Here is a 25,900-nt window from a genome sequence, read left to right as displayed (position 1 = left end):
GAGATAACCACACTTATGTAACCAATGAAGAACACGTCTCTGCAACTTTGTTACTGGACTCAACATCAGAAGATTTTTCAAAGGGTGAGTACTTAGACACTAACGTGAGCTCTTTGTGTAGTTTACCCTACCGTCCGTTTCCCAGTTTTTTTTTAGAACCTAGTTCATATCTAGGCTTCTTGGCGTCCGCTTTGCTGGGTCTGAAGGTCAGGAAGCCACTCCCACCTCCTAAAGTGTAAGTCTCCGAAGAAAGTAGTTCGAGGTAAGTATTTGTGTTGGAACAAATCAAAAATTATAAGCAATTTTTATTTTTCCTAACATACTTACCGAGAACTACTCTCGGGTAATGGCCCTCCCTACCTTCCCCGAGTGCCTTTTTGCCCTTGCAGGGACTTTTTGCAACATCCAAGGAACTTACTGACTAACGGGACCCAAGCGGACCTCGACCTAGCTCAAGGCTACCCTCGGGGCACGTTCTCTCACTCCCGGGTTAGCCCTCCATAGAAAACGGGTGTAGGGTATACTACACAAAACACTGGTCGGTAGAGAGGAGATTACAGGTAACTCCTAAGAACGTAGTTCTCGGTAAGTATGTTAGGAAAAATAAAAATTACTTAAAATTTTTGATATCGTTAGGAAAAATACAAATTATCTACGAATTTGTCATGTTTAGCCACCCTCACCTTCCTCCCCAGGAAGAGCTCAAGTTAGAGCACATGATGTCAGTGGGGTCAGTACAACCCTGGCATTTAAGAAGGATCTCTTTGTGATGTAGGTACAGTGGAACCTCTACATACGAATGTCCTAACATACGAATTTTCCAACATCCGAAGTAAAATTCGACCAAATTTCTGTCTCGACACCCGAAGTGTTGCTCCAACATACGAAGTAAACAATACGCATACGCGTGGAATTTTCTCGAAAGCATCAACCATGGTTTGTTGTTGACGCCGCTAGACGGCAGCACATCGGAGGGACACCAATCGAGCGTCACCTTGATCAGTCCTCTCATCTCGTGCGCATCGTGTGGTTGTTCTCTATTCGCTCCGTTATAAACAGCGTCTTTTATCTTCCTTTTTCACGTATTGTTTTCTGTGTTTCGTAATCATGGGTCCTAAAAAGCTTAGTTTCGGTTCAGGAAGTAGTAGTAGTGGTGAGAAAAGGAAGAAGTCAATGCTTTCATTAGAACTAAAGCAAGAAATAATAGAAAAGCATGAGCGAGGTGTATGTGTTAGCGATCTGGCTAAACAATATGGCCGGAATATGTCTACGATCTCGACGATCCTAAAACAGAAGGCAGCCATTAAAGCAGTGAAACCTTCGAAGGGGATCACGATTATTTCCAAACTTCATAGCCCTACCCTTAAAGAGATGGAACGCCTTTTGTTAATATGGATCAAGGACAAGGAGATTGTTGGTGATACGATCATTGAAACGATCATTTGTGAGAAGGGCACGTTATCTACAGTGACTTGAAGGCGGAGGGCTCTGGGGGTGACGGGGGGGGGGGGGGGGGGGGTGGAGAGTTCAGCCGATCCTACGACGGAGTAATTCCAGGCGTCTCGAGGTTGGTTCGAGAAATTTAGGAAACGGACTGAGATTCATTCAGTTGTTCGGCATGGAGAAGCTTCGACTTCGGACACCAAGGCTGCTAAAGACTTTGTTAAAAAGTTCGAAAGCATCGTGGCGGAGGAAGGTTACGTAGAGCAGCAGGTGTTCAACTGTGATGAAGCCGGTCTGTTTTGGAAAAAGATGCCTAGTCGAACGTACATTACCGCCGAAGAGAAGAAAATGCCTGGACATAAGCCAATGAAGGATCGGTTGACTCTTGTGCTTTGTGCCAACGCCAGCCAGGACTGCAAAATTAAGCCTTTATTAGTTTACCATTCCGAAAACCCTAGGGCATTTAAAGCACATAGAATTAATAAAGACCTGCTACATGTTCTATGGCGTTCTAATTCTAAGGCTTGGGTTACTAGGCATATCTTTGTGGAATGGGTAAACATAGTTTTCGGCCCTACTGTCAAGAAGTACCTTCAGGAGAGGAATTTTCCTTTGAAGTGCTTGCTTTGTTTGGACAATGCACCCGCTCACCCCCCCCGGACTCGAAGATGATATCATGGACAAATACAAATTCATCAAAGTGTTGTATCTTCCACCGAATACCACCCCCTATCCTCCAGCCCATGGACCAGCAAGTCATCTCTAATTTTAAGAAGCTGTACACCAAGCATTTATTTAAACAGTGCTTTAATGTCACGCAAAGCACCAACTTAACTTTGCATGAATTTTGGAGGAGCCACTTTAATATCGTGCACTGCTTAAAGATCATAGATCAGGCTTGGGAGGGAGTAACTCGTTGGACCCTGAATTCAGCTTGGAAGAAGCTTTGGCCTGATGCTGTTGCTCCCAGAGCTTTCGAAGGTTTTGGCCCTGAGAATGAACCTGTGCTTGCCGCTGAGGAAGACGTCGAAGAGATTGTATCCCTTGGCAAGTCCATGGGTCTGGAGGTGAATGAAGATGACATCACCGAACTCGTCGATGAGCATCATGAAGAGCTCACCACCGAGGAACTCAAGGAGCTGCAAGCCATGCAGCATGATGAGTTCCAAGCGCAGTTGAGTGAGTCGAAGGAGACCGAGGAGGTAGGCCAAATCTTAGGTACGGCGGAAATAAAACAGATGTTGGCATATCATCAACACCTGGTTGATTTCATCGACAAGCATCACCCACAAAAACTTCAGGTTTGCCGTGTTGTTGCGCAGTTTGATGATGTTTGCTTAACTCATTTCAGAAAAATCCTCAAAAGCCGTACCAAGCAACTTTCACTCGATAGTTTCTTTAAAAAATCTCTACTAAAACGGTCTAGTGATCATGATGAAAAGAAAGAAAGTGAAGCAAAGAAAAGGAAGACCGAATCGAGTTAGAGTGATGAAAATTGAAAATAAGAAAAGAAAAAAAATGTAAAAAAAAAAATATAAGATTATAAAAATAAAAAAAAATAAGCTAAGTTAAGTTAAAGTTCACGTAGTGTAAGTTAGTGTAAGTTATCGTACACGTTATCGTACAAAGTCGCTGTCCCTACCTCCTCGCTGATCTTCCATCTTCTGCGTAGCAGTCCCTACACCTGCGCTCGCCTGTCGCTAAGGTAAAGTGTTACATAAAAACCCCTTTTTTATTTATTATTTCTTTATTATTATTCTTTATTTTAGATATTTATGTATTATTATATGGTATTAATGTTATGTGTAATTATGTGTAGCCAATTATTAAGGAGTTATCATGGGTTTTTAGGCTGAGGAACAAATTAAACAAATTAAACAAATTACCGTGTATTCTTATGGGAATATTTGCTCCAACGTATGATTGTTTTAACATACGAAGCAGTTTCTGGAATGAATTAAGATCGTATGTACTGTAGAGGTATCACTGTACAACAACCCCGGGTTGTGGAAATGTCAGGCAGCATTACTGCCCATTTACCTTCGGAAATTAGGTTCCAATATCCCACAGGTCTCTTGACACTTTTTCCCTAGGGACTGTAGTAGCTGCACAGCAGGTGGTACAGCTACCTCATTTCCTCTCTCAGAATCATTAGCATTGAATCGAAGTTAGAGGTTACGTGTGAGTCTGGAATGAAAGCAAAGAATGGCTGACCTTTTCCTTTCCTTTCAGTCTTCCCCTATCTTGGGGTACAGCATCTGAAACCTTGCTTGCTGGACTCAATTCAAGTGCAGGTAAGCCCCACTCAGCCCATAGCTGTTCTATAATACACTATAGGAAAGTCATTCCCCACACTCCTTACGACAGGGTGTGTTTAGTAACCAGCCAAACCTATTACAGTACTGTACTATATATAAATGCCACATGGGTTAACCAAGCAAATCTATTATGATAAATAGTTTACTTAGATGAGAACGTAGGGACACATTATATGCCTTAGAGTCATGACAAGGAGACTTTGGGCTCTAGTGTCGTTTATTGCATGGGCCGTAGATCTGCTTGTAAAATCCTACCACTTGTACACGAAGTGTAAGGAACCTAAATTTTAGCTGCCTTCAAGGTCCAAGTTTAGGAATCCCTTGATTAGTTTTCCAGCCAGTTGGAACAGGGACTTATCCTGCCTAAGAAGGAGTCTCCTTTGTAAAGGACAAAGGTTTATACAGTATTTGTACTGAAACAAATGATGAATTTGGAGATAATTCCTATTTTTCTTAATTATACAAACCTTATACTGTACTTTTCTGCCATCACCAACCCCCTAGAAAGTGACTACTCAGTGATTAAGCAAGAGTGTGGGGGTTTCCTCGCAACTATTTACATCTCGTTATAGAACCTTAACTGCCCTATTCCAGCTTCACTGTTATCTTCTCTTATGTAAAATACCCAGGTTTGTATGGTTAGGAAAAATACTAATACAGTATCTCCAAATGCATCGTATTTTGTTTGTTACTACACTTATACAAACTCTCGTCCTTTGTTAAGAGTATGATTTCAGCATAGTTGGGGCTCTGCTATTAAAATTTATAATGTGTTGGTAGTTACTGATGGCGGGAAGCTCTCGGCACCAGCTTACAGAGTAGCCACTTTGATTTCAACCACAGAGAAGTGCTCTTTTTACTTATGAAAGGTAGGTTGTTATTAATATTTCTTTTTCTTTATTGAGTGTGTACAGTATCTGTTTGATTTTGATGGAGGCACCACATGTAGGCATGCAGTCCAGCCTTGGTAAACCTGGTCGCAATTGAAGCAGGTTTATAACCCGGGAGGAAGTGGACCCCCATTCCTTATGCCCTTTCAGCAATGGTCATGACTGTTTGCTGTCATTCTTAGGAACAAGTGCAGGGCCTGGCTGCCTTTGCAATAGTCGAGTACGGGAGTATGAGAAAGAACAAATCCAAGAGTGATTCTATGTCTTTGGGGCATTCCCCAAACCTGAAAAAGTCTTTTGGCTCTTTCTTTTCACCCTTTGGTGCTCAGACATACGCGTCGCCTTGTGCTTCCCCTGTGGCGCAAAAACAGAAGGAAGGTGACCCTGCCCTTCCCTCGGGGCAAGCATCATATTGTTATTCTTTGGATTGAACTTTGATGCAGCTCAGCTCCTGTACCATGACTATTATTGAACGCTCACTTTGGACAGATCTTTTTGTCTTCACTGACCAACTTTCACCAGACAGTAACATAGCTCATCACTTGATTTTCTTTTCCATTTGCTGAGAGGTGGCCAGGAGCCAACACTTTTGTATCTCCCTATGTCAAAGTGTTGGACATTATACGAGCCAGCTTGTTTATAGGGATTCCTTCTTAGGATAAGTCTCTTATTAAAGGACGAGGGTTTGTGTATGTGTAGGAACAAGTCGCAAATTTTTAAAGTAATTTATGTTTTTCCTAGTTATACAAACCTGAGTCCTTTACTGTAATTTTGTCTTGCCTCATTCACTCCTCAAGTCCTAGGTGAAGATCAGAGTTGGTACTTGGTGAGCTGGCAGGCAGGGCTTCTGCCAGTAACCACCGACACCTCGTTATAAATTTTAACAACAGAATTTACAGCTATGGCTGAAATCATACAGTACTGTACTCCTATTAAAGGAGTCAGGTTTGTAGTTAGGAAACATACAAATTACTTTTAAAAAATTGGGCTTTTCATATTGTTGGTAGCCTTTCTATACCAAAACTACTGTATCTTTAATTTTTTGTTTTGCTACAGCAGTTTACACACAGCCATGATCAATGTATACAGTACTTGCATTAAGTGCCGAGGGTCTCACAATTGATGCTACTAATCACCCTCCTTTGCATCAGGCTTTTTTTAATATTTAACTTAGCCGGTGAATATATAATAGCTGCAACTCTGCGGCTCGACAGAAAACACACTCAAAAAAAAAAAAACTCGCGAGCGATCGCTATGAAGGTTGCGGGTGTGCCCACCAGCGCCAACTGTCGGCCAGATACCACTCTTGTATGTAAACAAAACCTTCAATTCTTCTCTGTCGACGTTGACGACAAGACGTATCAATACTCGCTGTAGAACCTGGAGTTTTCTCAACATATTTGGTGAAGTACTTCATTTTGGTTTGAGCTTTCGCAGTGCAGGTGTTTTATCTTCATCTTAAATCTTGAACTCGTTTTTGGATAGATTTAATTTTTGATGACAAAGAGAGTATGGACTTTCTTTGACTTTTAAATGGCCGACCCTTCCCTTAGACGGAAGTGTGTTTAGGCTTTTAGCAATTATCTTATCACGTTATAAATTAATTATAGATTTTCCTCTATATATTTTATATCTCAACCGCCTTTATTAGGCCTCTTCGATTAGCTTTCCATTTATAATAAACATCAAAATAAATTTTAATGATTTGTTTATATGTGACCTTTCCTGAGAGTAGGCGGTCCTATCTTGGAAACCGAAGTTAAACAACGTTGAGCCCTTTCAATCGTAAATAGCTTTTAAAGAGCTAATGATTTAAAACTTATTAAATGAATATTTTTTAATAGATATTTTATGAAAGATTTTCTTTGAATAGTCTTCGTACTGTTTCAAAGATGAACTAACGTTTAGTTTATTTATGCTACGCAGTTTGCGCTCTATCGTTACGATAGAGAGAGAGAGTATCACGGTTTCACTTTGCAGAAAGAGTAAATCGATTCTGACGTTTAGTTCATTCTTCTTTCAAAGCTTAAATGTTTTAAATTCTATTTTAAAGGAACTTTTTAATTGAAAAACCTTTCAGTTTTTTCCTTTGGTCAAATAACCTGTTTTTTTGACGAAACGTAAGTGGGCTCTTCTCTTAGGTGCGAAATCAAGAGAGAGAGAGAGAGAGAGAGAGATAGAGACGGAGGGAGAGAGAGGAGAGAAAACGTTCCGTTCTTTATCTTGTCCCAAGCGGGTAACGTTGTTCTCGAGTTACTCTCGTCCCTAGTCTCTGTACGGGGAGAAAGGATAAAACGTTTTTAGTTTTTTATTCTCGTCCCAAGGCAATGTACGGTGAGAGATTGAAAACGTAGTTTTGAATGAACTAGTGTTTAGTCTCTTCCCCAGCCACTGAATTTTTTATCTTAAAATATGTTTACTGTTTTTTGCTGGTATTAATGTGCTTGCATTATACGACTGATTTCGCAATTACAACCTTTTGATGAGGGTAGAATTGCGTGCTTCAGGTAGAAATCAGTTTTATTCATACCTGATGTGAATTGTTAAAAGATTCGATTTCAGTGAAATAAGTGCAAAACAGAAAATCGTAGTGATAAAGTGATATTGCGCAAAGTGTTATCAGTGTTGCGACCGAGGGTTCGTCTGTTCGTGCATGTCGTTCGCCTAGTCCGGGACCTCTTGCAAGCTCCCAAGCCCAGGGGAGAAGTAATGTCGTACGACTTATGGGTTCGAGAGGCCTTGATCAGCGAACAGACGTTCCCTCTATGGTATCGGGTGTATCTTACCAAGATCACCCCTACCATAAGGCGAGAGAGACGATTTTCTCCTCGTCATCCGAAGGCTTTTCGCATAAGAAACCGTGAAACAAGGTTTCGAGGCCCTTTAAGCGAAAGTCAGTCCTTTCAGGACAGGTCCAGCGTCCTGGTTTTAACCATTAGGACAGCTCTGACCCTATGCAGTCATCGGAAGACTGCTCGCCGCCTAACAAAAGCGTAACACAGACTCCGAGAGTCTTTTTGTAGGCAAGGTTTTGCGGTCACAGACGTTACCCTCGTCTCTTACCGCAACCATTCCCGTTGATCCTAAATGGGTTGTACGGCAAGACATGCAGAATAAGCTTGCCTCCCTTATGGAAGACTATTCTGCCGATAAGTCCGTTGAGCCTAGCCGTTTATCTCATCGAGATCCTGGCTTTCAGCCACCCTAACGTTCCTTTGTGCGTCCTGTTGACGTTGGCGTAGCTAAGTCACGTCAGTCAGGTTGTTTAGAACCACACTCGATGCGGTCTCGTGTGGATTTTCAGCCACATTTGGACGTTAGGCCACTTGCTGATGCTCCTGTTGACGTTCAGGACGTTCGCTAACAATCGGAGTTGACTTGTTTTGACGCTGAGCGTCAACCTCCGCATTCTAGAGTTGTTTTGACTGCTCAGTCTAGGCGGTCAAAGCAGTCTCGAGTGGACGCTGTGCGTCCTCACGCACCTGTTGTTGTTGACAGTTCACAGACTGTCAAGCAGTTACATGACGTTGCGTCCTGGTCTCTTGCACCTGTTGTTGTTGACAGTTCACAGACTGTCAAGCAGTTACATGACGTTGCGTCCTGGTCCGCTACTAATGCACCAGTGCGTGTGGACTCTGCTTGTAAAGCATTGCCACCATGGTAGGTCTCTCCCTTGCTTGAGACTCAGCTATTATCGGACAAGGTTCCTTCAGATGAGGTAGTTGCTGTTCCCCCTCCTACTGATATTCCCTTGAGGACTCTGTCAGACGGAGAGGAGCCTAAAGCTGCTTAGCCCTCTATGGACTTTAAATAAATCATGCTGATTTTTAAGGATCTTTGTCCGGATCTTTTTGTAACTGCTGCTCCTCGTTCGCCTAAACGTCAGAGCTTACACTAGGCCTAGCTACTTCGAAGCCGTTGTTTTATAAGCTAGTGCTCTCTCGCTCTCCTAGAGAGCTTTACGTTTGCTAGGCGACTGGTTTATCACCAGGAGGAGTTTGGGGGATACAGCCTTTGCTTTCCCTTCTTTTAAACTGGCTTATAGAGCGAGAGTCTGATATGACACGAGAGAAGTTCTCGGCTTGGGAGTTCCTGCCTCTGCCCAGATAGACTTCTCAAACCTCGTAGACTCTCCCTGGCGCCTGGCCATGAGACGCTCCAAGATTTTACAGGTCAACTTCACAGCTGTTTTCGAGCCTTTGAAGTTTTGCTGTACAATTATGTCATGCATAAACAAGGCTTTCAGGGATGGCTCCAATGATCTGACAGCCACGTTCTCTGCAGGAACAAGTCCCTCAGGGATGGCTCCATGTTTTGGCAGCCATGTTCACTGCAGGAGTACGTAAGAGGCAAGTGCGCTCAATGTGTTCATTGTCAAGACAAACTTCACGATGAAGTCTACCAGGCTGTCTTGACAGCATTTATGGAAGGCGACTGGATGGTCTCTCTCGACCTTCAGGAGGCATACTTCCACATTCCTATACACCCGGATTCCCAACCGTTTCTGAGGTTTGTTTACAGGAATGTGGGGTACCAGTTTCGAGCCCTGTGCTTTGGCCTCAGTCCTGCGCCTCTCGTGTTTACGAGGCTCATGAGGAATGTGGCAAAATCCCTCCATCTATCGGGGATCCGAGCCTCCCTGTACTTGGACGACTGGCTTCTCAGAGCATCGTCCAGCCTTCGCTGTCTGCAGGATCTACATTGGACGTTGAGTCTGGCCAGGGAGTTGGGACTTGTGGTCAACCTGAAAGTCCCAACTGATCCCATCCCAGATTATTCTATTTTTGGGGATGGAGATTCGCAGTCAAGCCATGCTCGAAGTCCAACTAATGCTGAAAAGAAAACGTTTATTCAGTCAGGAGTTGGAACAGTCTCGTAGGGACTCTCTCATCCCTGGAGCAGTTTGTCTCACTAGGGAGACTACCCCTTCTGCCTCTCCGGTTCCATCTAGCCTCTCACTGGAACTAGGACAAGACATTAGAGACGGTATCATTCCCAGTCTCCGAACCAATAAAGGCATGCCTGAAATGGTGGGACAGCAATATCAGTCTGAGAGAGGGACTATCCCTAGCAGTCAAGAACCCAAACCACGCGTTGTCCTCAGACGCGTCGGGTTTGGGTTGGGGTGCGACCCTGGACGGTCGGGAATGCTCGGGTCTGTGGACCTCAAGTCAGAAGAGCATGCACATCAACGGCAAGGAGCTATTAGCAGTCCACTTGGCCTTGATGATATTAGAAAGCGTCTTCGAAACTAAGTGGTAGAGGTCAACTCAGACAACACCACAACTTTGGCGTACATCTCCAAGCAAGGAGGCACACACTCCTTCACGCTGCTCGAGATCGCAAGGGACCTTCTCTTATGGTCAAGAATTCGAGGCATCTCCCTGTTGACGAGATTCATTCAGGGGGACTTGAACGTCTTGGCAGACTGTCTCAGTCGGAGGGGTCAGGTGATACCCACGGAATGGACCCTCCACAAGGACGTGGGCAAGAGTCTTTGGGCTACTTGGGGTCAACCCACCATAGACCTCTTTGCCTCCTCGTTGACCAAAAGGTTACCAATCTTTTGCTCTCCAGTCCTAGATACAGAAGCAATCTACATAGACGCGTTTCTACTGGATTGGTCTTTTATGGACTTATATGCATTCCCACCATTCAAGATAGTCAACAAGGTACTGCAGAAGTTCGCCTCTCACGGAGGGACAAGGTTGACGTTGGTTGCTACCCTCTGGCCCGCGAGAGAGTGGTTCACCGAGGTACTTCAATGGCTGGTAGACTTTCCAAGAAGTCTTCCTCTAAGGGTAGATCTGTTACGTCAGCCCCACGTAAAGAATGTCCATCAAAGCCTCCCCGCTCTTCGTCTGACTTCCTTCAGACTATCGAAAGACTCTCAAGAGCTAGAGGCTTTTCGAAGGAGGCAGTCAGTGCGATTGCAAGAGCTAGGAGAGCTTCTACCATTAGAGTATACCAGTCGAAGTGGGAAGTCTTTCGAGACTGGTGCAAGTCAGCATCTGTGTCCTCGTCCAGTACCTCTGTAGCCCAAATCGCAGATTTTCTTTTACATCTGAGAAAGGTTCGCCCCCTCTCAGCTCCCACGATTAAGGGCTACAGGAGCATGTTGGCTTCGGTCTTTCGACATAGAGGCTTAGATCTTTCCAACAATAAAGATCTCCAAGATCTCCTTAAGTCTTTCGAGACCTCTAAGGAACGTCGTTTGGCAACTCCTAGATGGAACTTAGACGTGGTCCTAAGGTTCCTCATGTCAGACAGGTTTGAGCCATTACATTCAGCCTCCCTGAAGGATCTCACCCTCAAGACACTTTTCCTAGTGTGCTTGGCTTCGGCTAAAAGGGTCAGTGAACTTCATGCCTTCAGTAAGAACATCGGCTTTTCTACAGAAAAAAGCCACTTGTCCACTTCAACTTGGTTTCCTGGCCAAAATTGAACTGCCCTCTCATCCTTGGCCTAAATCTTTTGATATTCCTTGCTTATCAGAGATCGTAGGCAACAAACTGGAAAGAGTATTATGTCCTGTTAGAGCTCTTAAGTTCGATTTAGCTCGTACTAAGTCATTACGAGGGAAATCTGAGGCATTATGGTGCTCAGTTAAGAAACCTTCATTGCCTATGTCAAAGAATTCTTTGTCATATTTTATCAGATTTTTTTAATACGAGAAGCTCATTCTCACTTGAATGAGAAAGACCGATGTTTGCTTAAGGTTAAGACGCACGAAGTTAGAGATATAGCAACCTCCGTGGCCTTCAAGCAAAATAAATCTCTGCAAAGTATTATGGAGAAACAAGTCAGTGTTCGCGTCATTTTACTTAAAAGATGTCCAGACTCTTTACGAGGACTGCTACACACTGGGTCCATTCGTTGCAGCGAGTGCAGTAGTGGGTGAGGGTTCTACCACTACACTTCCCTAATTCCAATATCCTTTTAATCTATCTCTTGAAATGTTTTTAATATTGTTTTATGGGTTGTTCGGAAGGCTAAGAAGCCTTTCGCATCCTGGTTGATTTGGCGGGTGGTCAAAGTCATATCTTGAGAGCGCCCAGATTAGGGGTTTGATGAGGTCCTGTTGTATGGGTTGCAGCCCTTGATACTTCAGCTCCTGGGAGTCTGTCAGCATCCTAAGAGGATCGCTGGGCTCCGTGAGGAAGACAGTTACAAGGCAGAGTAATCGTCTAAGTCAACTTCCTTACCAGGTACCTATTTATTTTGGTTTTGTTATATTGATAACTGTCGAAATGAAAAAACTCTTAGCTTATACGCTGTAAACATAATTAACTCTGGTCTCTACCCACCTCCTTGGGTGTGAATCAGCTATTATATATTCACCGGCTAAGTTAAATATTTAAAAATGATATTTTAATTATAAAATAAATTTTTGAATATACTTATCCGGTGAATATATAAATTAAATGACCCTCCCTTCCTCCCCAATAGAGACACAGCGGGACGAGAAGAATTGAAGGTTTTGTTTACATACAAGAGTGGTATCTGGCCGACAGTTGGCGCTGGTGGGCACACCCGCAACCTTCATAGCGATCGCTCGCGAGTTTTTTTTTTTTTTTGAGTGTGTTTTCTGTCGAGCCGCAGAGTTGCAGCTATTATATATTCACCGGGTAAGTATATTCAAAAATTTATTTTATAATTAAAATATCATATTTTCAAATCATGGGTTTGTTGGCTCTGGGATTTGCATGTCTTGATTCTATTTTCTGTGCTGGAGGGATATAATTTGTGATGGTTGATAAAATAATTCAGACTTTGATTTGTCTTTCAAAATCTATTTGAAAGCATAAGACAGCATACATGTTATTCCATTTAAATAGCATATGGAATGTTCATATTTATACTTTAATTGCAAACCATCTGTCTCTCAGTCTGTCTCATGGTATTTATTTGAAAGTTACATATATAATTTGAGTTTGTTCCAACACGGAGTACTTACCTCGAACTACTTTCTTAGGAGTATCTGGGATCTCCTCCCAACCGACCAGAGTTTTGTGTAGTTTACCCTAGTCCCGTTTTCTATGAGGGGTAACCTCAGGTGGAGTGATACGCGCCCTGAGGCTAACCCCGGGTCAGAGAGCATGCTTGCTCAGGTCTCGATCTCCAGTAAGTTCTCTGGTCGTGTCACGATAACATCTCGATGCTCTCTCCTTACCCAGTGCGACCCTTTGTGTCCCCGACCCCCTTTGTGTCTCACGTGGACCCATTGTGTTTATTCTATACCCTTTCCTACCCTTCTCTGTGTTCGTCGTGTAGGGGCAGCTTATGTTCTCCTACAGCCACGTGTCCGGAGTGCGAGTCCTGGAACGAGGTGCAGTGGGTGCACTTCGGCACCAAGAAGAAGAAGGCGTCCAAGAGGTCACATAGGAAGTCGAGCCTCTCCTCGCCACTTACTTCTCCTGATACCTCGTCGGATAGAGCTTCTCAGCCACCTTCCCCTACCCAGAGTAGGGGACGAGGTAAGTCAGTTGTGGGGAAGAGGCCCATTGCTCTTCCCCAGGAGTCTGAGTGGGTGCGGTATAGCACCAAGAAGAAGTAGGCGACAAAGAGGTCGCCTTAGAAGTCGAGCGTCCCTTCCTCCCTTGCTTCGCCGGGCGTCTCGTCTGACTAAGCTTCCCTACCACCCTCCCCTACCCAGAGTAGGGGGCGAGGTAAGTCCGTTGCTTGGAAGAGGCCCGCGGCCCTTCCCCAAGAGTTTGATCTTCAGGATAGTGGGGTTGTGGGGTCATTCCAGGCGAGTGAGGGGCCTGAGGGAGGGGCGGGAGTGTGTACGGGAGACGGAGTCCTGGTGCAAGCAGGCCACATCTCCTCTGATGACCCCATGTGGGGGGAAAATGTCCCTAATTCTTCTCCAGCCTCTTTGGCGTGTTTTTCAGTCACTTCTGCAGCCGAGGGTGCCGCCGACAAGGAGCTTTCCCCGCCGTCGGACCCCATTACGTGGGTTTCCCCCAAGAGCAGTGAGTGGGTGATGGTTCACCGCGACAGGCTGCTGGAGCTAGCTGCGGCGCCGGGCCCTTCAAGTTGACGTCCGAGGACGAGCTCCCCGGATAGATACTCCTCCGGCAGCAACGGCACCCGATGGAGGGACTCATCATGGCAGGTTCCAGTCGACAGGCGTAAGACCGCGAAGGTTCTGGCTCCATCCGCCCAGCGGAGAGAGTCGCCCCTTCGGTCTGGCAGCCGAGTCCTGACCTCCAAAGGCCACCTAGCTCGTCACGAGCGCAGCCCTCGGCTTTCCTCGACGGGCAGGCCCGCAGATACGAGAACCTCCGGAAGAGATGTTGGACCCAGGACGGAGCCCCCGTCCCGACGGTGATGCCCGTCCTTCGACGGGAACCCCCGCTAGAGCGTCGGTTCAGGACTCCCCCATGTGCGAGGTCCTCCGTCGGAGTACCCCCGTCACATGTGTCAGCGCGCCCGTCGGAGGATCTCCCAGAAGGAGGCACAGAAAAAGTCGTCCCCCTAGGGAGGAATGGGTGCGTATCACCATCCCACGTAGACACCTCCTGGGAGCTTCAGCAGTTCCGGGTACCTCTGGCTGGCTCCCAAGGGCTCGTTCTCCCGCTCCGAAGTACGCCCCCTACAGCAGGTTCGGCAGCCGTGTCCCAGCCTCCAAGACTTCGACAGGCCGGCCAGAACGTGAAAGACAACCAGCAGCCACGAGGAAGCCCGCAGCAGCTTGGTCCTCCATGGGGAGAGACAAGTCCAGGTCGGAGGCCTCCGTCCCAGCGGTGATGCCTGTCCTCCATCCAGAACCGCCGAAGTCATACCACGACAAAGGATGCCTTCACCCCAAGCGGGGCCCCCCGTCGTAGGTGCTCCTTCTCAGGCAGAAGGGCATCCGACAGAAGGCTCAGCGGACGAGGCCCCCGCGTACAGAAAAGTACTAGCCCTCATCAGACGGCACCACAGGCTGGACGAACCGAAGCCCGCGACGGATGAGGACTGGCTCTTGGGCCTCAGCAGGTTGGTTGATACCCCCGTGCAAAAGAGGCCCTCACTGGCTGGCTCCCTAGAGCTCCTTCGCCATCCTCGCGGTACGTCTCCTCCAGTAGACCCGATCATCGACGGAAGTCATCGCACCAGGTCTCGGTCGACAGGCATAAGCCCGCGAAGGTTCCGACTTCTCCCGCCCAGCGGAGAGTCGCCCCTTCGGACTGGCAGCCTTGTCCCGGCCTCCGGTTCTTCGATGGCCCGCCCTGAACGAAGGAACCAACCAGCCAGCACGGGGAAGCCCGCGGCTCCATGGATCTCCGCAGGAGCTCCATCCGTCCAGCGGAGGCAGCCGCTGGCTCGACCCGGCAGCATGGCATCCATACCTGGTACCACGATAGCTCCATTCGGGTTTCGTGGTCAACCGCTGGTATACCAGGGTACTCACACCCCACGGATTCCCATGACGGTTACCTCCGTCCCGGTGGCTCCATCCGTGATGGAGCTAGCCGCTCCATCGTCCCGGCCAGCCTCATCCAAGCATTGGAGGTGGCCGCTGACACACCCATGACGGATACCTCCGTCCCGGCGGCTCCATCCGTGATGGAGCCAGCCGTGCCATCGTCCCGGCCAGCCCCATCCAAGCATCGGAGGCGGCCGCTGACATGGCAGGGTACTTAAACCCCACAGATTTCCCCGGGAGGGGGTAGACCCATGATGGCTACCCCCGTTCCTGACGGCTCCATCCATGACGAAGGCAAAGTGGTTTGGTTATCCCCCTAGCGGGTAGAACAGGGATATTGCTTCTCCAGTGCCTGCCTCAGTGGCCGCTGGAGCCCCCCCCAGCACCATTGTCCAGTGCCTCTTCGGCTCAGTCCGCCCGTCGGATGTAGAAGTTGGCACACGTATCTTTCCCTTGCCTTGCCCCCCGTAGAGGAGCTTCGACTCCACAGTTAGCCTTGAGACCCTCCTACTCGGGCTCTAGGCTCTCGGAGATAGGAGGGGAGGCCCCCTACTCCTGCCGATGCCTCGGGTGGGGGGATGCCTCAAACGATCTTGGCAAGCATGGCGGGACCACGGAGCGGATCCGTGGACCGTAGCAGTACTAAAGGAGGGGTACAGGCTACCCTTCCTAGCAGACCCCACCTCGGATCCCAGATCAACAGGCGGAGTGGTTGGCACCCAAGGACCCCTTGAGAGTAGCAGCATTGCAGGTAGAAAGCTCGGCAATACTGTCGAAAGGGGCAGTAGAACCAGTCAAGAAACCGGGTCCAGGGTTCTACAGCAGGCTCTTCCTGGTGGAGAAGGCGACAGGGGTCTGGAGACCGGTCATAGACCTTTCAGCCCTCGACAAATTCGTGTACAACACCAACTTCAAGATGGACACTTCGAAGTCAGTCCTAGCGGCCTTGAAGGAGGAGGACTTCATGAGGTCCACAGGCCCCAAAGACGTCTACTTCCAGGTCCCTGTCCATCCCTCCAGCAGGAAGTTCCTAAGGGTAAAATGGAGTACCCAAACATTGCAGTTCAAAACCCAATGCTTTGGACTGTCGACAGCCCTCAGGGCTTCACGAGGGTCTTCGCAACAGTTTCAGACTGGGCGCACGAACAGGGCGTCCGCCAGATTTGGTACCTAAATGACTGGTTGTTGCTTTCAGCCTCAGAGGAAGTACTGAGGGAACAAGGCGCGAAGCTCCTGCAGTTCTGCAACGTCTTGAGTATCATCATCAACCTGGAGAAGTCCCAGCTGATACCAGGATGACCTACCTAGGGTTGGTCCTAGACTCCCGGTTGGCGAGGGCCTTCCCCTCCGCGGAGAGACTGGACAACCTGAAACAGATACTCTGGCCCTTCCTGTCGGGCCAGCCCAGGAGAGCCAGGGACTGGCAAAGACTGATAGGACTCCCCGCACAAGATAGTCCTGGTGTCCCCGGAGACGAAGGAAGTCCTGGAGTGGTGGCACGTCAGAACGAACACCCTCAAGGGAATGCCCTTCGCAACCGACCCTCTGGAGATGCTCCTGTTCACGAACGCAATCAAGGAGGGCTGGGGTGCCCATCCTCTCGACAAAATGGCAGAAGGTAAATGGGAAGTCGAGGAGATGAACCTGCACATAAACGTGCTCGAGATGAGGACCGTACAAAGGGTGTGCCTAGAGTTCGTCCATCTACCCTGGGGAAGCACCGTGGCTCCAGTGTGTGGCAACGCCACGGTGATGGCCTACATGAAAAAGCAAGGAGGACTGAAGTCGAAGGAACGGTGCAGTCTCACGGTGGAGTTCCTAGAATGGGCCGAAGTGGAACAAATCAATTTTTCAGCCAGGTTCTCTCCGGGGAAGAGGAACGTCCTGGCCGATGGCCTCAGCAGGATGGGTCAAGTGGTAGGGCCCGAGTGGTCCCTACACCCAGAAGTGGTCAAAACCCTCTTCCTGAAGTGGGGATCGCCGGTGATAGACCTCTTCGCCACGAGACTAAACGCACTGCTCCCCGTGTTTTGTTTTCCTGTGCCAGATCCAGCAGCAGCGTTCGAGGACGCCTTCCAACACCCTTGGGGCAACCTCAACGTTAACGACTTTCCAACCTTCGGGATGCTCAGACAGGTCCTCACAGGGTGAGACGGACGGCCTACCTGTGGGTGACTTTGGTAGCTCCCTGGTGGCCAGAGAGAGAGTGGTTCGCAGATCTAAAGGAGCTGGCACGCCTTCCACCTTGGCCACTTCCAGACAGACCAGACCTTCTCCGGCAGCCTCACTTCCAGAGGTTCCACGAAAACCCTCGGTCCCTCCGCCTCTATGCGTGGAGGTTATCGAGCGTCTCCTGAGAAAGGAAGGATTTCCGTCGAGGACGGCATCAAGGATGTCAGGGTACCTGAGGCGTTCGTCAGTCGAGGTGTACCAGGCGTAGTGGACTACCTTTTCTAAGGGGTGCTCCTCGAAGAACATCAGGCCGTTAGGGGCCTCCATTCACGAGATAGCAGACTTCCTGGTCTATCTCAGGGACGAAGTGGGCATGTCCATCCCAAGTCTTCCTCCTGAAGGACCTAGACCTAGGTGCCTCCAGATATATCTCGACGTTCATCAAGAGCTTCGAGCAGTCGTGTTCCCCCCAAGCCGCTAGAGTGCCCCAGGGGGATGTGGCTAGGGTACTGAAGATGCTTTTGGAACCTCCCTTCGAGCCTCTAAAAGACATTCTAGACAAGGAGCTCACCCTCAAGGCAGTCTTTCGTTTAGCTCTAGCATCAGCGAAGAGTAGGTGAGATTCATGGCCTGTCCTACGAGATCTCACACTCGAAGGGCTGGCGAGAAGCTACCTTCAGATTCTTACCTTCCTTCGTAGCCAAGACTCAGAATCCAGCTGCTTGGGACCCCAAAGTTGAAGGGTTCTCCGTGCCAGCTATCCCTCGCTCGAACAACCCAAGGGACTTGCTGCCTGCTGTGCCCTGTCAGGGCAGTATGGCAGTATTTAGTGAGGACAGCTAGACTTCGTCCCGAGATCAAGAGTCTGTTCATTTTCCTCGGGACTGTGAAGAAGCCAGTCTCCAAGAACACTATCTCCTTCTGGCTAAGGCAAGTTATCGTCAGGCCCTACAGTAGTGCAGGGGTCCCCCTTCCAGGAAACCCCAGACCCCACGACATTAGGGGTCTAAATACTTCATTGGCGTTTGAGAAAAACATGGCAGTGGGCCAAATCCTGAGGACAGTTACTTGGTCTAGCCAGTCGACCTTTACGGCTCACTACTTGAAGGACTACTCAAGAAAGTCCCTGGAGGGGTTCTCGCTCGGCCCCGTCATTTCCGCTCTCCAAATGGTTTAAAGGTGTAGCCCCAGTGGTAACTGCGGGTAGTAAGTCCAAGAGACACAGGTTCCTTCCTGAGCCCCTTGTTCTTTCTTCCCCTATTCCCTTACCGGAAATGACTCGGGTAGCCCCCTGAAACTGCCATGGGACACAGTATCAATGGAAGGACATGTCTCCTAGGATTCTTGCAGAAGTGAGTTACTTAGACACTAAGATGGTTTTTTGCATAGTTTTCCATATTTTCTCGTGTTTTCCTTGAGGTCAGCAGAACCTAGTCTCGTACCTAGGTTCCTCTTCTATACTCGTCACGGTCTCTAGGTCCTGAAGGACACTCCCACCTCCTAAGGTATAAGTCTCCTAAGAAAGTAGTTCGAGGTAAGTACTCCGTGTTGGAACAAATCACAAATTTTAAGTAATTTGTATTTTTCCTAACAGTACTTACCTCGAACTACTTTCGGGTAATGGCCCACTCATCCTACCCTGAGTGCCTTGCTGGACTTCATAGATACCTAAGCTATCAAGAACTTACTGGAGATCGAGACCTGAGCAAGCATGCTCTCTGACCCGGGGTTAGCCTCAGGGCGCGCATCACTCCACCTGAGGTTACCCCTCATAGAAAACGGGACTAGGGTATACTACACAAAACTCTGGTTGGTTGGGAGGAGATCCCAGATACTCCTAAGAAAATAGTTCGAGGTAAGTACTGTTAGGAAAAATACAAATTACTTAAAATTTGGGATATTTGATAATTCTTGTGTATATATTCAATGTATAAACAGTTTGAAGATTGTTAGATGTATTTTACTGGCAAAATTACTCTAACTGATGTAGTATCCTAATGATCTTTTGTAATTTTCAGCAGTGTCCACAAATCTCGGTGATGACTCCAGCTTAGAATGTGCCTTACTAGAATGTTTGAATGAAGCCTTACCTCCTGTACAATCTGTACAGCTGTCTCAAGAACTTTCAGTCAAACTTAGAAGAAATGTTTCATCAAAGTTTATTGATAATCTTTTACAGAAATTTGCTTACAAAGAGCTTATAAGGTATATTTTTTTTATTTATAAACATCATATTTTAAAACTGACATATTTTTTCTTACACTTAATACACATCAGCAAAGCTGAAATGACTGTCAAACTTTTAACAAGGTGAACATAATTGATGGTGGCTAAGACCCACCCACCTGACAGGTAGTGCAACCTCACTTGAACTTTGGCCGCAGCTGTGTACACATGTACTTTGCTGTGTCTCGGTTTTGGCTATTAATTCTTTTTTTATTTATCTCTCTTCAGAGTGGTTGATTGTTGGATTTGATGTCCACCCAAAAGCCAGACATGCAGCTTTACCCAGTTAAAGAAGCTGTTGTTGCAGTCATTACATGAGCAAGCAGGAGGTGGACACTAATTGCCTTTGTAATTTTTTTGGGGGTATGACTGCTCACAGTCATCCCCTTGTGAGGAGTGTAGGGAGTGGCCTCCTTTGCATTGAGTAGAGTTTGCAAAGAAGAGGAAGAAATGTAAGAGGGACTTGTCAGCATAAGAAGGCATGCCCAAGCTGATGCCGAAGAAACTCTTTAGCTCTTTTTTTTTTTTTTTTTCCCTCCTTTGTGAACCAACTATGCTGGGTGTTTTCTCTGTGGATTATTCCTAGGTTGGATTCTCGGTGAACCCCTCAGGGGATGGGAGACTACTCCCTGCCCTCCGGGAGTGGTTCTGAGAAGGGGGTTGTTTGTTCCTGCTCTAGTGAGGGTAATACACCACTTGCTCTCTCTCTTTAACCTTCGCTCTCTTCTGCTATTAACAATCTTACCTAATATTTGGACATGAGTAAGCTGTGGCTTGGAGATGTCCCATTTCCTGAAAAACTTCTGCTGCTTCCTTCTCTTTGGCTTTCTTTTGGAGGAGGATCCTGACAAGGCCCCTAGTGATGTTCCTGTTCCGATGAGGAATGCCGGCTTTTGCTAAGTTGTAGTCCACTGATAAGAAACCCTTGACCTTAGTGAAGAAAACCAATAAGGAAGCTAAGTGGGGTCTCTGCACCCCTCTGGCTGTCTCTTTTCCTGCCATGCCTTTTGCTTCAGACGTGTCGTCTGCTGAGCCAAGAAAGACAAAGGTGAAGACGTCTCTAAAGCACAGTACGACCGGTCAATCATAGTCTTGTGAGACTTCGGCTGACTACTCTGCATGGTTTTGTGGGCGAGCAACACTGCAATGAACCCCAACCCTCGGGAATGGAGTTCAGTGCAAGGTTCTAGTACTCATCAGCAAGGTTTTGGGGATCATGATCGTAAGAAACTGATCCCAAGCATTGCTAGTCAGGATTCCGGTCCCTCTCCTGCCTCAAAACGATCCCGAAACGTTTTCTTGACCAGTCCTCCTTTGTAGAAATGATCTGCAAGGAAGTTTCCTAAGAGCTCTTTCAACTCTTCTGAATGACTTAACTCACTTGTCCGCCGTAAGGAGGAGAAGGAGAAGCTTAGCTATTCACATCACTCTCCTTCTGTTTGTTCTCTGCTTGAGACATGAACATACTGCGCATGATAACTGCCTGCCCAATTGCCTCAGTCTAGATCTCCACGAGCATAATCGTCACGATCACTGCATGCCCAGTTGCCGCAGTCTAGGTTTTTCACGAGCACAATCACCACAATAGTCTCGCTGACCATGAGAGAAGTCTCATGCTGGTCAATATCGCTCCCCACAAGTCAAGATTTCTCTGCCTTTTATGTTTTGTTCTTAGCAACGATTCAGAGCCCCGCGATCATGACACAATTACAGAAAGCAACACTTCTCTAGAACTTGTTCCCGATCTCCGTGGTCATGCTTGGCTTGGTCAGGCACTAAACGAAGACAAGTCCCTTGGGCACAAGTACGATTGGACAGGTCTCCCCGTTCTTGTTTTCTGCATTCACGGCAACACAGAGAGGACGGGTTTCTGCTTCACGTTCTCCATCTGCTTAGACCCCACGGGTTTGGTCTTCTTGAAATCAGACCTTTCTGTTTTTTTTAAGAATTCTTGTACCTTGCAGGTTAAATCTTCTGCTCAATTTTCAGGAAGCTTTAGACTATTTGGCTTCCGACAAGAGTCATTGAAAATCCTCTTGGATGAAGAAATCTTCCCGAAAGAAACGTTCGGCTTGTTGCAGTACTGTACCTCTCTGGGGTTAGACCGCTCTGCTTTTGACTCCCGTTCTGATCGCAGAGACAATAGGTCTAAGTGCCAACCTCCTTCTAAGAAGGGTGAGGGAGAATTGAAACCAGTCTGCACCAAACTGCTTCAGCTCTCCTTTAACTGTTGACAAACATTCTCCTTGAGCTTCTTTGGAAAATGATTCGTTCAAGACTGCCTGTTATTCGTCGGTGTCCTCTTCTCATACTGAGGATCCCGACTTAATATTAGGGCCTGAATATCCTACTCTAAACATTTAAAGATTCCTCCCTCTTGCACGGAACCCTCGTCTGAGAGTAGAAATACTTAAAATTTCTCTGAGTCTACTACTACTGATCAGGGTCCTTTTCCTGCAGAGACAGACAATTCTGAGACGAACGCGACCCTTTTTGAAGTTCCTGGCACCCATAAGGGAATTGGTTGAGCAGGGAGAAGCTTTTTCAAAACTTGTCGAGAGAGGTCTTACCTTCATCATTTTTTAATACAGTGCTCCCCAGGGTTCATGCCCTAACCTAGAAATACCTTGGTCTAGGCCCTAACCTAGAACTACCTTGGTCTAGGCCCTAACCTAGAACTACCTTGGTCTAAGCTTGCTTGGGTAGCACTGCACAAGGTAGATGTTCAAATTTTGGAACTGAAGAACTCTCTCTGCTCTAGTCAAGCAGACAGGACCGCCTCCTGCTTTCTCCAGACAACGCAGATTTATATCCCAGAAGACGCTCCAGCCAACCCTTTGCCGATCAGGTTTGATGCCCTGGAGGATAGACTACCCACATCTTTGCCAATCAAGTTAAGAGTTGACTAAAGAGATTTTGAAGGAGCTGAAGTACGAAGGCATTTCATTCTTGGCTTCTGAATCCACTGCGATGGAATCAGCGTTGATAGTGGATCCCCGGGCTACCTCCTGGATTGATCATGGATAGGGAGCAGTCGCCCATTTTGCCATGTCCAACCTTCCCTCAGACAATCTGATAAAGAAGTTCATGAATCTGATCCTCTCTGGTGTGCTAAAGCAGTTACATTTTTAGTGAACTAGTTGGCCAACCAATGGGCGAACTAGGTCCTTAAATGAAGAAATGCAGTCACTGGCCGTTTCTACAGTTGTGCGAGACATAGGGCTGCCCTTTCTTTACAAAACTCTTCAGTGATGGAGTTAATATCCACATCCACAACAGGATGTTAAGGAGACAGTAAGCATATGGAGGAAGGTAAGTCAAGACTTCCTTATCTAATGGGATATGTTTTTTAAAGGCTCAAGATCCTTCTAAGCCCAGTATGGCCAAGACTTCTTCATTTGCCCCAAAACCAGCATTGAAGAAGCAACCAACCATGCCCAAGTCTAAGCCCGCTTCCTTGTAGAGGGGTGGGGAGAATCCTTTCCCTCTTTCAACCTCCTTGTGTTAGTAGACCGGACGTTAGATGCAGGTAAGCTATTCATCAGAGTGACTTTTCTTTACAATTATGAATTGTATTTGTAGTATTTCCCCATCCTCCTAGCAAAGTGGACCATAGACCTATTGTATGCACATTCATTGAGCAAATAAAGCCTATACAACAAATGTAGCTATTTCTAGTCCATTGCAGAACAAAGGCCTCAGACATGTCATTTCACGTCTAAGGTTTGGCCACTTTTTATCACCACGTTGGCCAGTGCGGATTGGTGATGGTGAGAGATTTTTGTCTGATTCCTCACAGCAGACCAACCTAGTATGGGTGGCCCTGACTAGTACAACTCTGCTGGTCATGACAATATGCAAACCCTTCCACCATGTTGAGGTATCCCACTCAGAAAGGGAAGGCCTATACACTGGACAACATATCCTGTAAGATATAAATTCTTCATTATTGTTATTATTATTACTAGCTAAGCTACAACCCTAGTTGGAAAAGCAAGATGTTATAAGCCCAAAGGCTCCAACAGGGAAAAATAGCCCAGTGAGGAAAGGAAATAGAAAAACAATATGAGAAATAATGAATAATTTAAATGAAATATTTTAAAAACAGTAGCATCATCAAAATATTTCATATATAAACTATAAAATATCTTATATTAGCCTGTTTAACATGAAAAAAAATTTGCTACAAGTTTTAACATTTGAAGTTCTACCGATTCAACTACCCGATTAGGAAGATCATTCCACAACTTGGTCACAGCTGGAATAAAACTTCTAGAGTACTGTGTAGTATTGAGCCACACGGTGGAGAAGGCCTGACTATTAGAATTAACTGCATGCCTATTATTACGAAAAGGATGGAACTGTCCGGGAAACTCTAAATGTAAAGGATGATCAGCATTATGAAAAATCTTATGCAAAATGTATAACGAACTAATTGAACAACAGTGCCAAAGATTAATATCTAGATCAGGAATAAGAAATTGTTCCGTAACCGAAATACAAACCTTAGCTATTTACACAGGGGGTTTACTTTCGGCGTAGCTGAAATGACGAGCCATTAGATTTTAATGAGGGTTAAACTACCCCCCCCGCTAGTTAGCACGGGGGTAGGGGAGGGGTAGCTAGCTACCCCTCCCCCCCACTCACCGGTGAGCTGCATCACTTCACTTTTGGCTCGGACGATGTACAGACGTGTCTGTCCTCGCATTGTTGACAGCCTTAATCTGTTTTTCTTTTTCTTACAGTTTTGTGTTTGAAGTTGGCCTCTACCTTTTCTTCCCATTATGCGGAAGTGCCCTGGACTCCCCGACCGCCCCTGTGGAACATTCATGTCGGCGGTCGATACAGACCCTCACACCCTTTGCCCGCAGTGTCGAGGTCAACGGTGTGAAAGTGATAATGTTTGTATGGAATGTAGGGAGTGGCCTACCTCCCAGTGGGAGAGGTTTGCCCGGCGGCGTAAGAAGAGTTCTAAGCGAGACCGTTCTCTCTCAGGGGCTGCCTTGAGGAAGGAAGGCTCCAAAGACTCTTCTTCCGTTGCCCGAACCTCCTCGGAAGCTCCCACTCGTTCGGTCTCTCGCGAGAGGCCGCCGAGTGGTAGTGTAGGTCCTTCTTTTGTTTCCCAATCTCGGGGTTCGGGAGAGGGTGTTGCCTCCCATAGCGACGCAGCTCCCCCTCCTCCTCCGGGGGAGGACATTGTTGATTTTGTTGATTTTGATGACCAAACTGTGTCTAACAATGATCTTTTCCAGCTTTGGGCTTCCTTGGGGCTTAAGGGATTACCCTCCAAGGAAGCCCTGTTTGATCTGATCCAGTTGGGGGCAGCTGTCCAACAGTCACCGGTAATACCAGAGGTAGACCCTCTGGCTATTGTCGACGTTGTTGTGGCAGAGGCGTCCGATGGGTCGGGTCAAACCCCGGCTGCTGCTGTTGCGGATGTTGCTGAAGGCTCAGGTTCCTCCTCCAAACATCCTTCGAGGGGAAAGCTGGGTCCAACGGTCTCTCCTGCGGGCGTTCCTCCCCCTCGGGAGAGTGCACTGACAGAGACTCCTCTGCGGAGGACCAACGACGGTGATACCCTGCCTCGAGGTCGTCTTCGCCATAAGGTTCGCCCTCCTCTTCGCTGCCGAGGCCTTCCTTCTCCTTACAAAGGAGTTAAGAAGCGCCTCCTCTTCGGGTCTTCATCTTCGTCGTCCCCTGCAAAGGATTCTTCTCGTCGGGAGCAGACCGTGGCAGTGACCTCACTGGACCTCTCCGCAGATCGTTGGCGATCTCCTGCGCCTGCCAGATCCTTGTTAATTCAAGCACCGGTCCCTTCGGGGCAGAAGGGCTTATCCCACAATGTGGGTAAGTCCCTTCCGCGTCAGGTTACACCTGTGCGCCCTACAGTAGCGCGCAAGCGCCTTCGCTCTCCTGATCGCCAGCGCCCTCCTGCTCGCCAGCGCTCACATGCTCGCCAGCGCTCACTTGCTCGCCAGCGCGCTCCTGCTCGCCAGCGCTCTCCTGTTGAAGAGTCACCTGACTCTTCTCGCCAGCGCTCTCCTGATCACCAGCGCTCTCCTGATCGCTAGTGCTCTCCTGCTCGCCAGCATTCACCTGCTCGCCAGCGCTCTCCTGCGCGCAAGCGCTCTTCTGCGGATGAGTCAATAGACTCTTCTCACCAGCGCTCTCCTGATCGCCAGCGCTCTCCTGATCGCCAGCGCTCTCCTGATCGCCAGCGCTCTCCTGATCGCCAGCGCTCTCCTGCTCGCCAGCGTTCACCTGCTCGCCAGCGCTCTCCTGCTCGCCAGCGCTCTTCTGTCCCTGCTGCGCGCACTGCACGTCAACAGTCTCCTGAGCGCCGTCAACCTCCTGCTCGTTAGCGCACCAACGTTCGCCCACGCGCCCACGACCTTCGGATCTGGGCGCAGGCAAGGACATTGATCCTTTGCCCCGCC

The 25,900-nt window shown here is 47.6% G+C and overlaps 1 protein-coding gene across 5 annotated transcripts in view; it reads left to right on the top strand.

The window, feature by feature from the left end:
- Window positions 1–25,900, top strand: part of Mettl3 (methyltransferase like 3) — a 210,296-nt gene that overhangs the window by 22,029 nt on the left and 162,367 nt on the right. For 4 of the 5 annotated variants that reach the window (XR_011045887.1, XR_011045886.1, XR_011045885.1 and 1 more), the window contains exon 2: window positions 19,256–19,442. Coding sequence is in view for 2 of the 5 variants with exons in the window: in XM_068382960.1 (XP_068239061.1) it covers window positions 19,256–19,442 (187 nt within the window). In the remaining 3 variants the exon portion in view is untranslated. The remainder of the gene's footprint in view (window positions 1–19,255; window positions 19,443–25,900) is intronic. The other variant, XM_068382979.1, reaches the window with a different exon arrangement.

The sequence above is a fragment of the Palaemon carinicauda genome, chromosome 1 (genome assembly GCF_036898095.1).
Source record: "Palaemon carinicauda isolate YSFRI2023 chromosome 1, ASM3689809v2, whole genome shotgun sequence".
NCBI classification, from domain to species: domain Eukaryota; kingdom Metazoa; phylum Arthropoda; class Malacostraca; order Decapoda; family Palaemonidae; genus Palaemon; species Palaemon carinicauda.
This window is presented reverse-complemented; position numbering and strand designations above follow the sequence as displayed.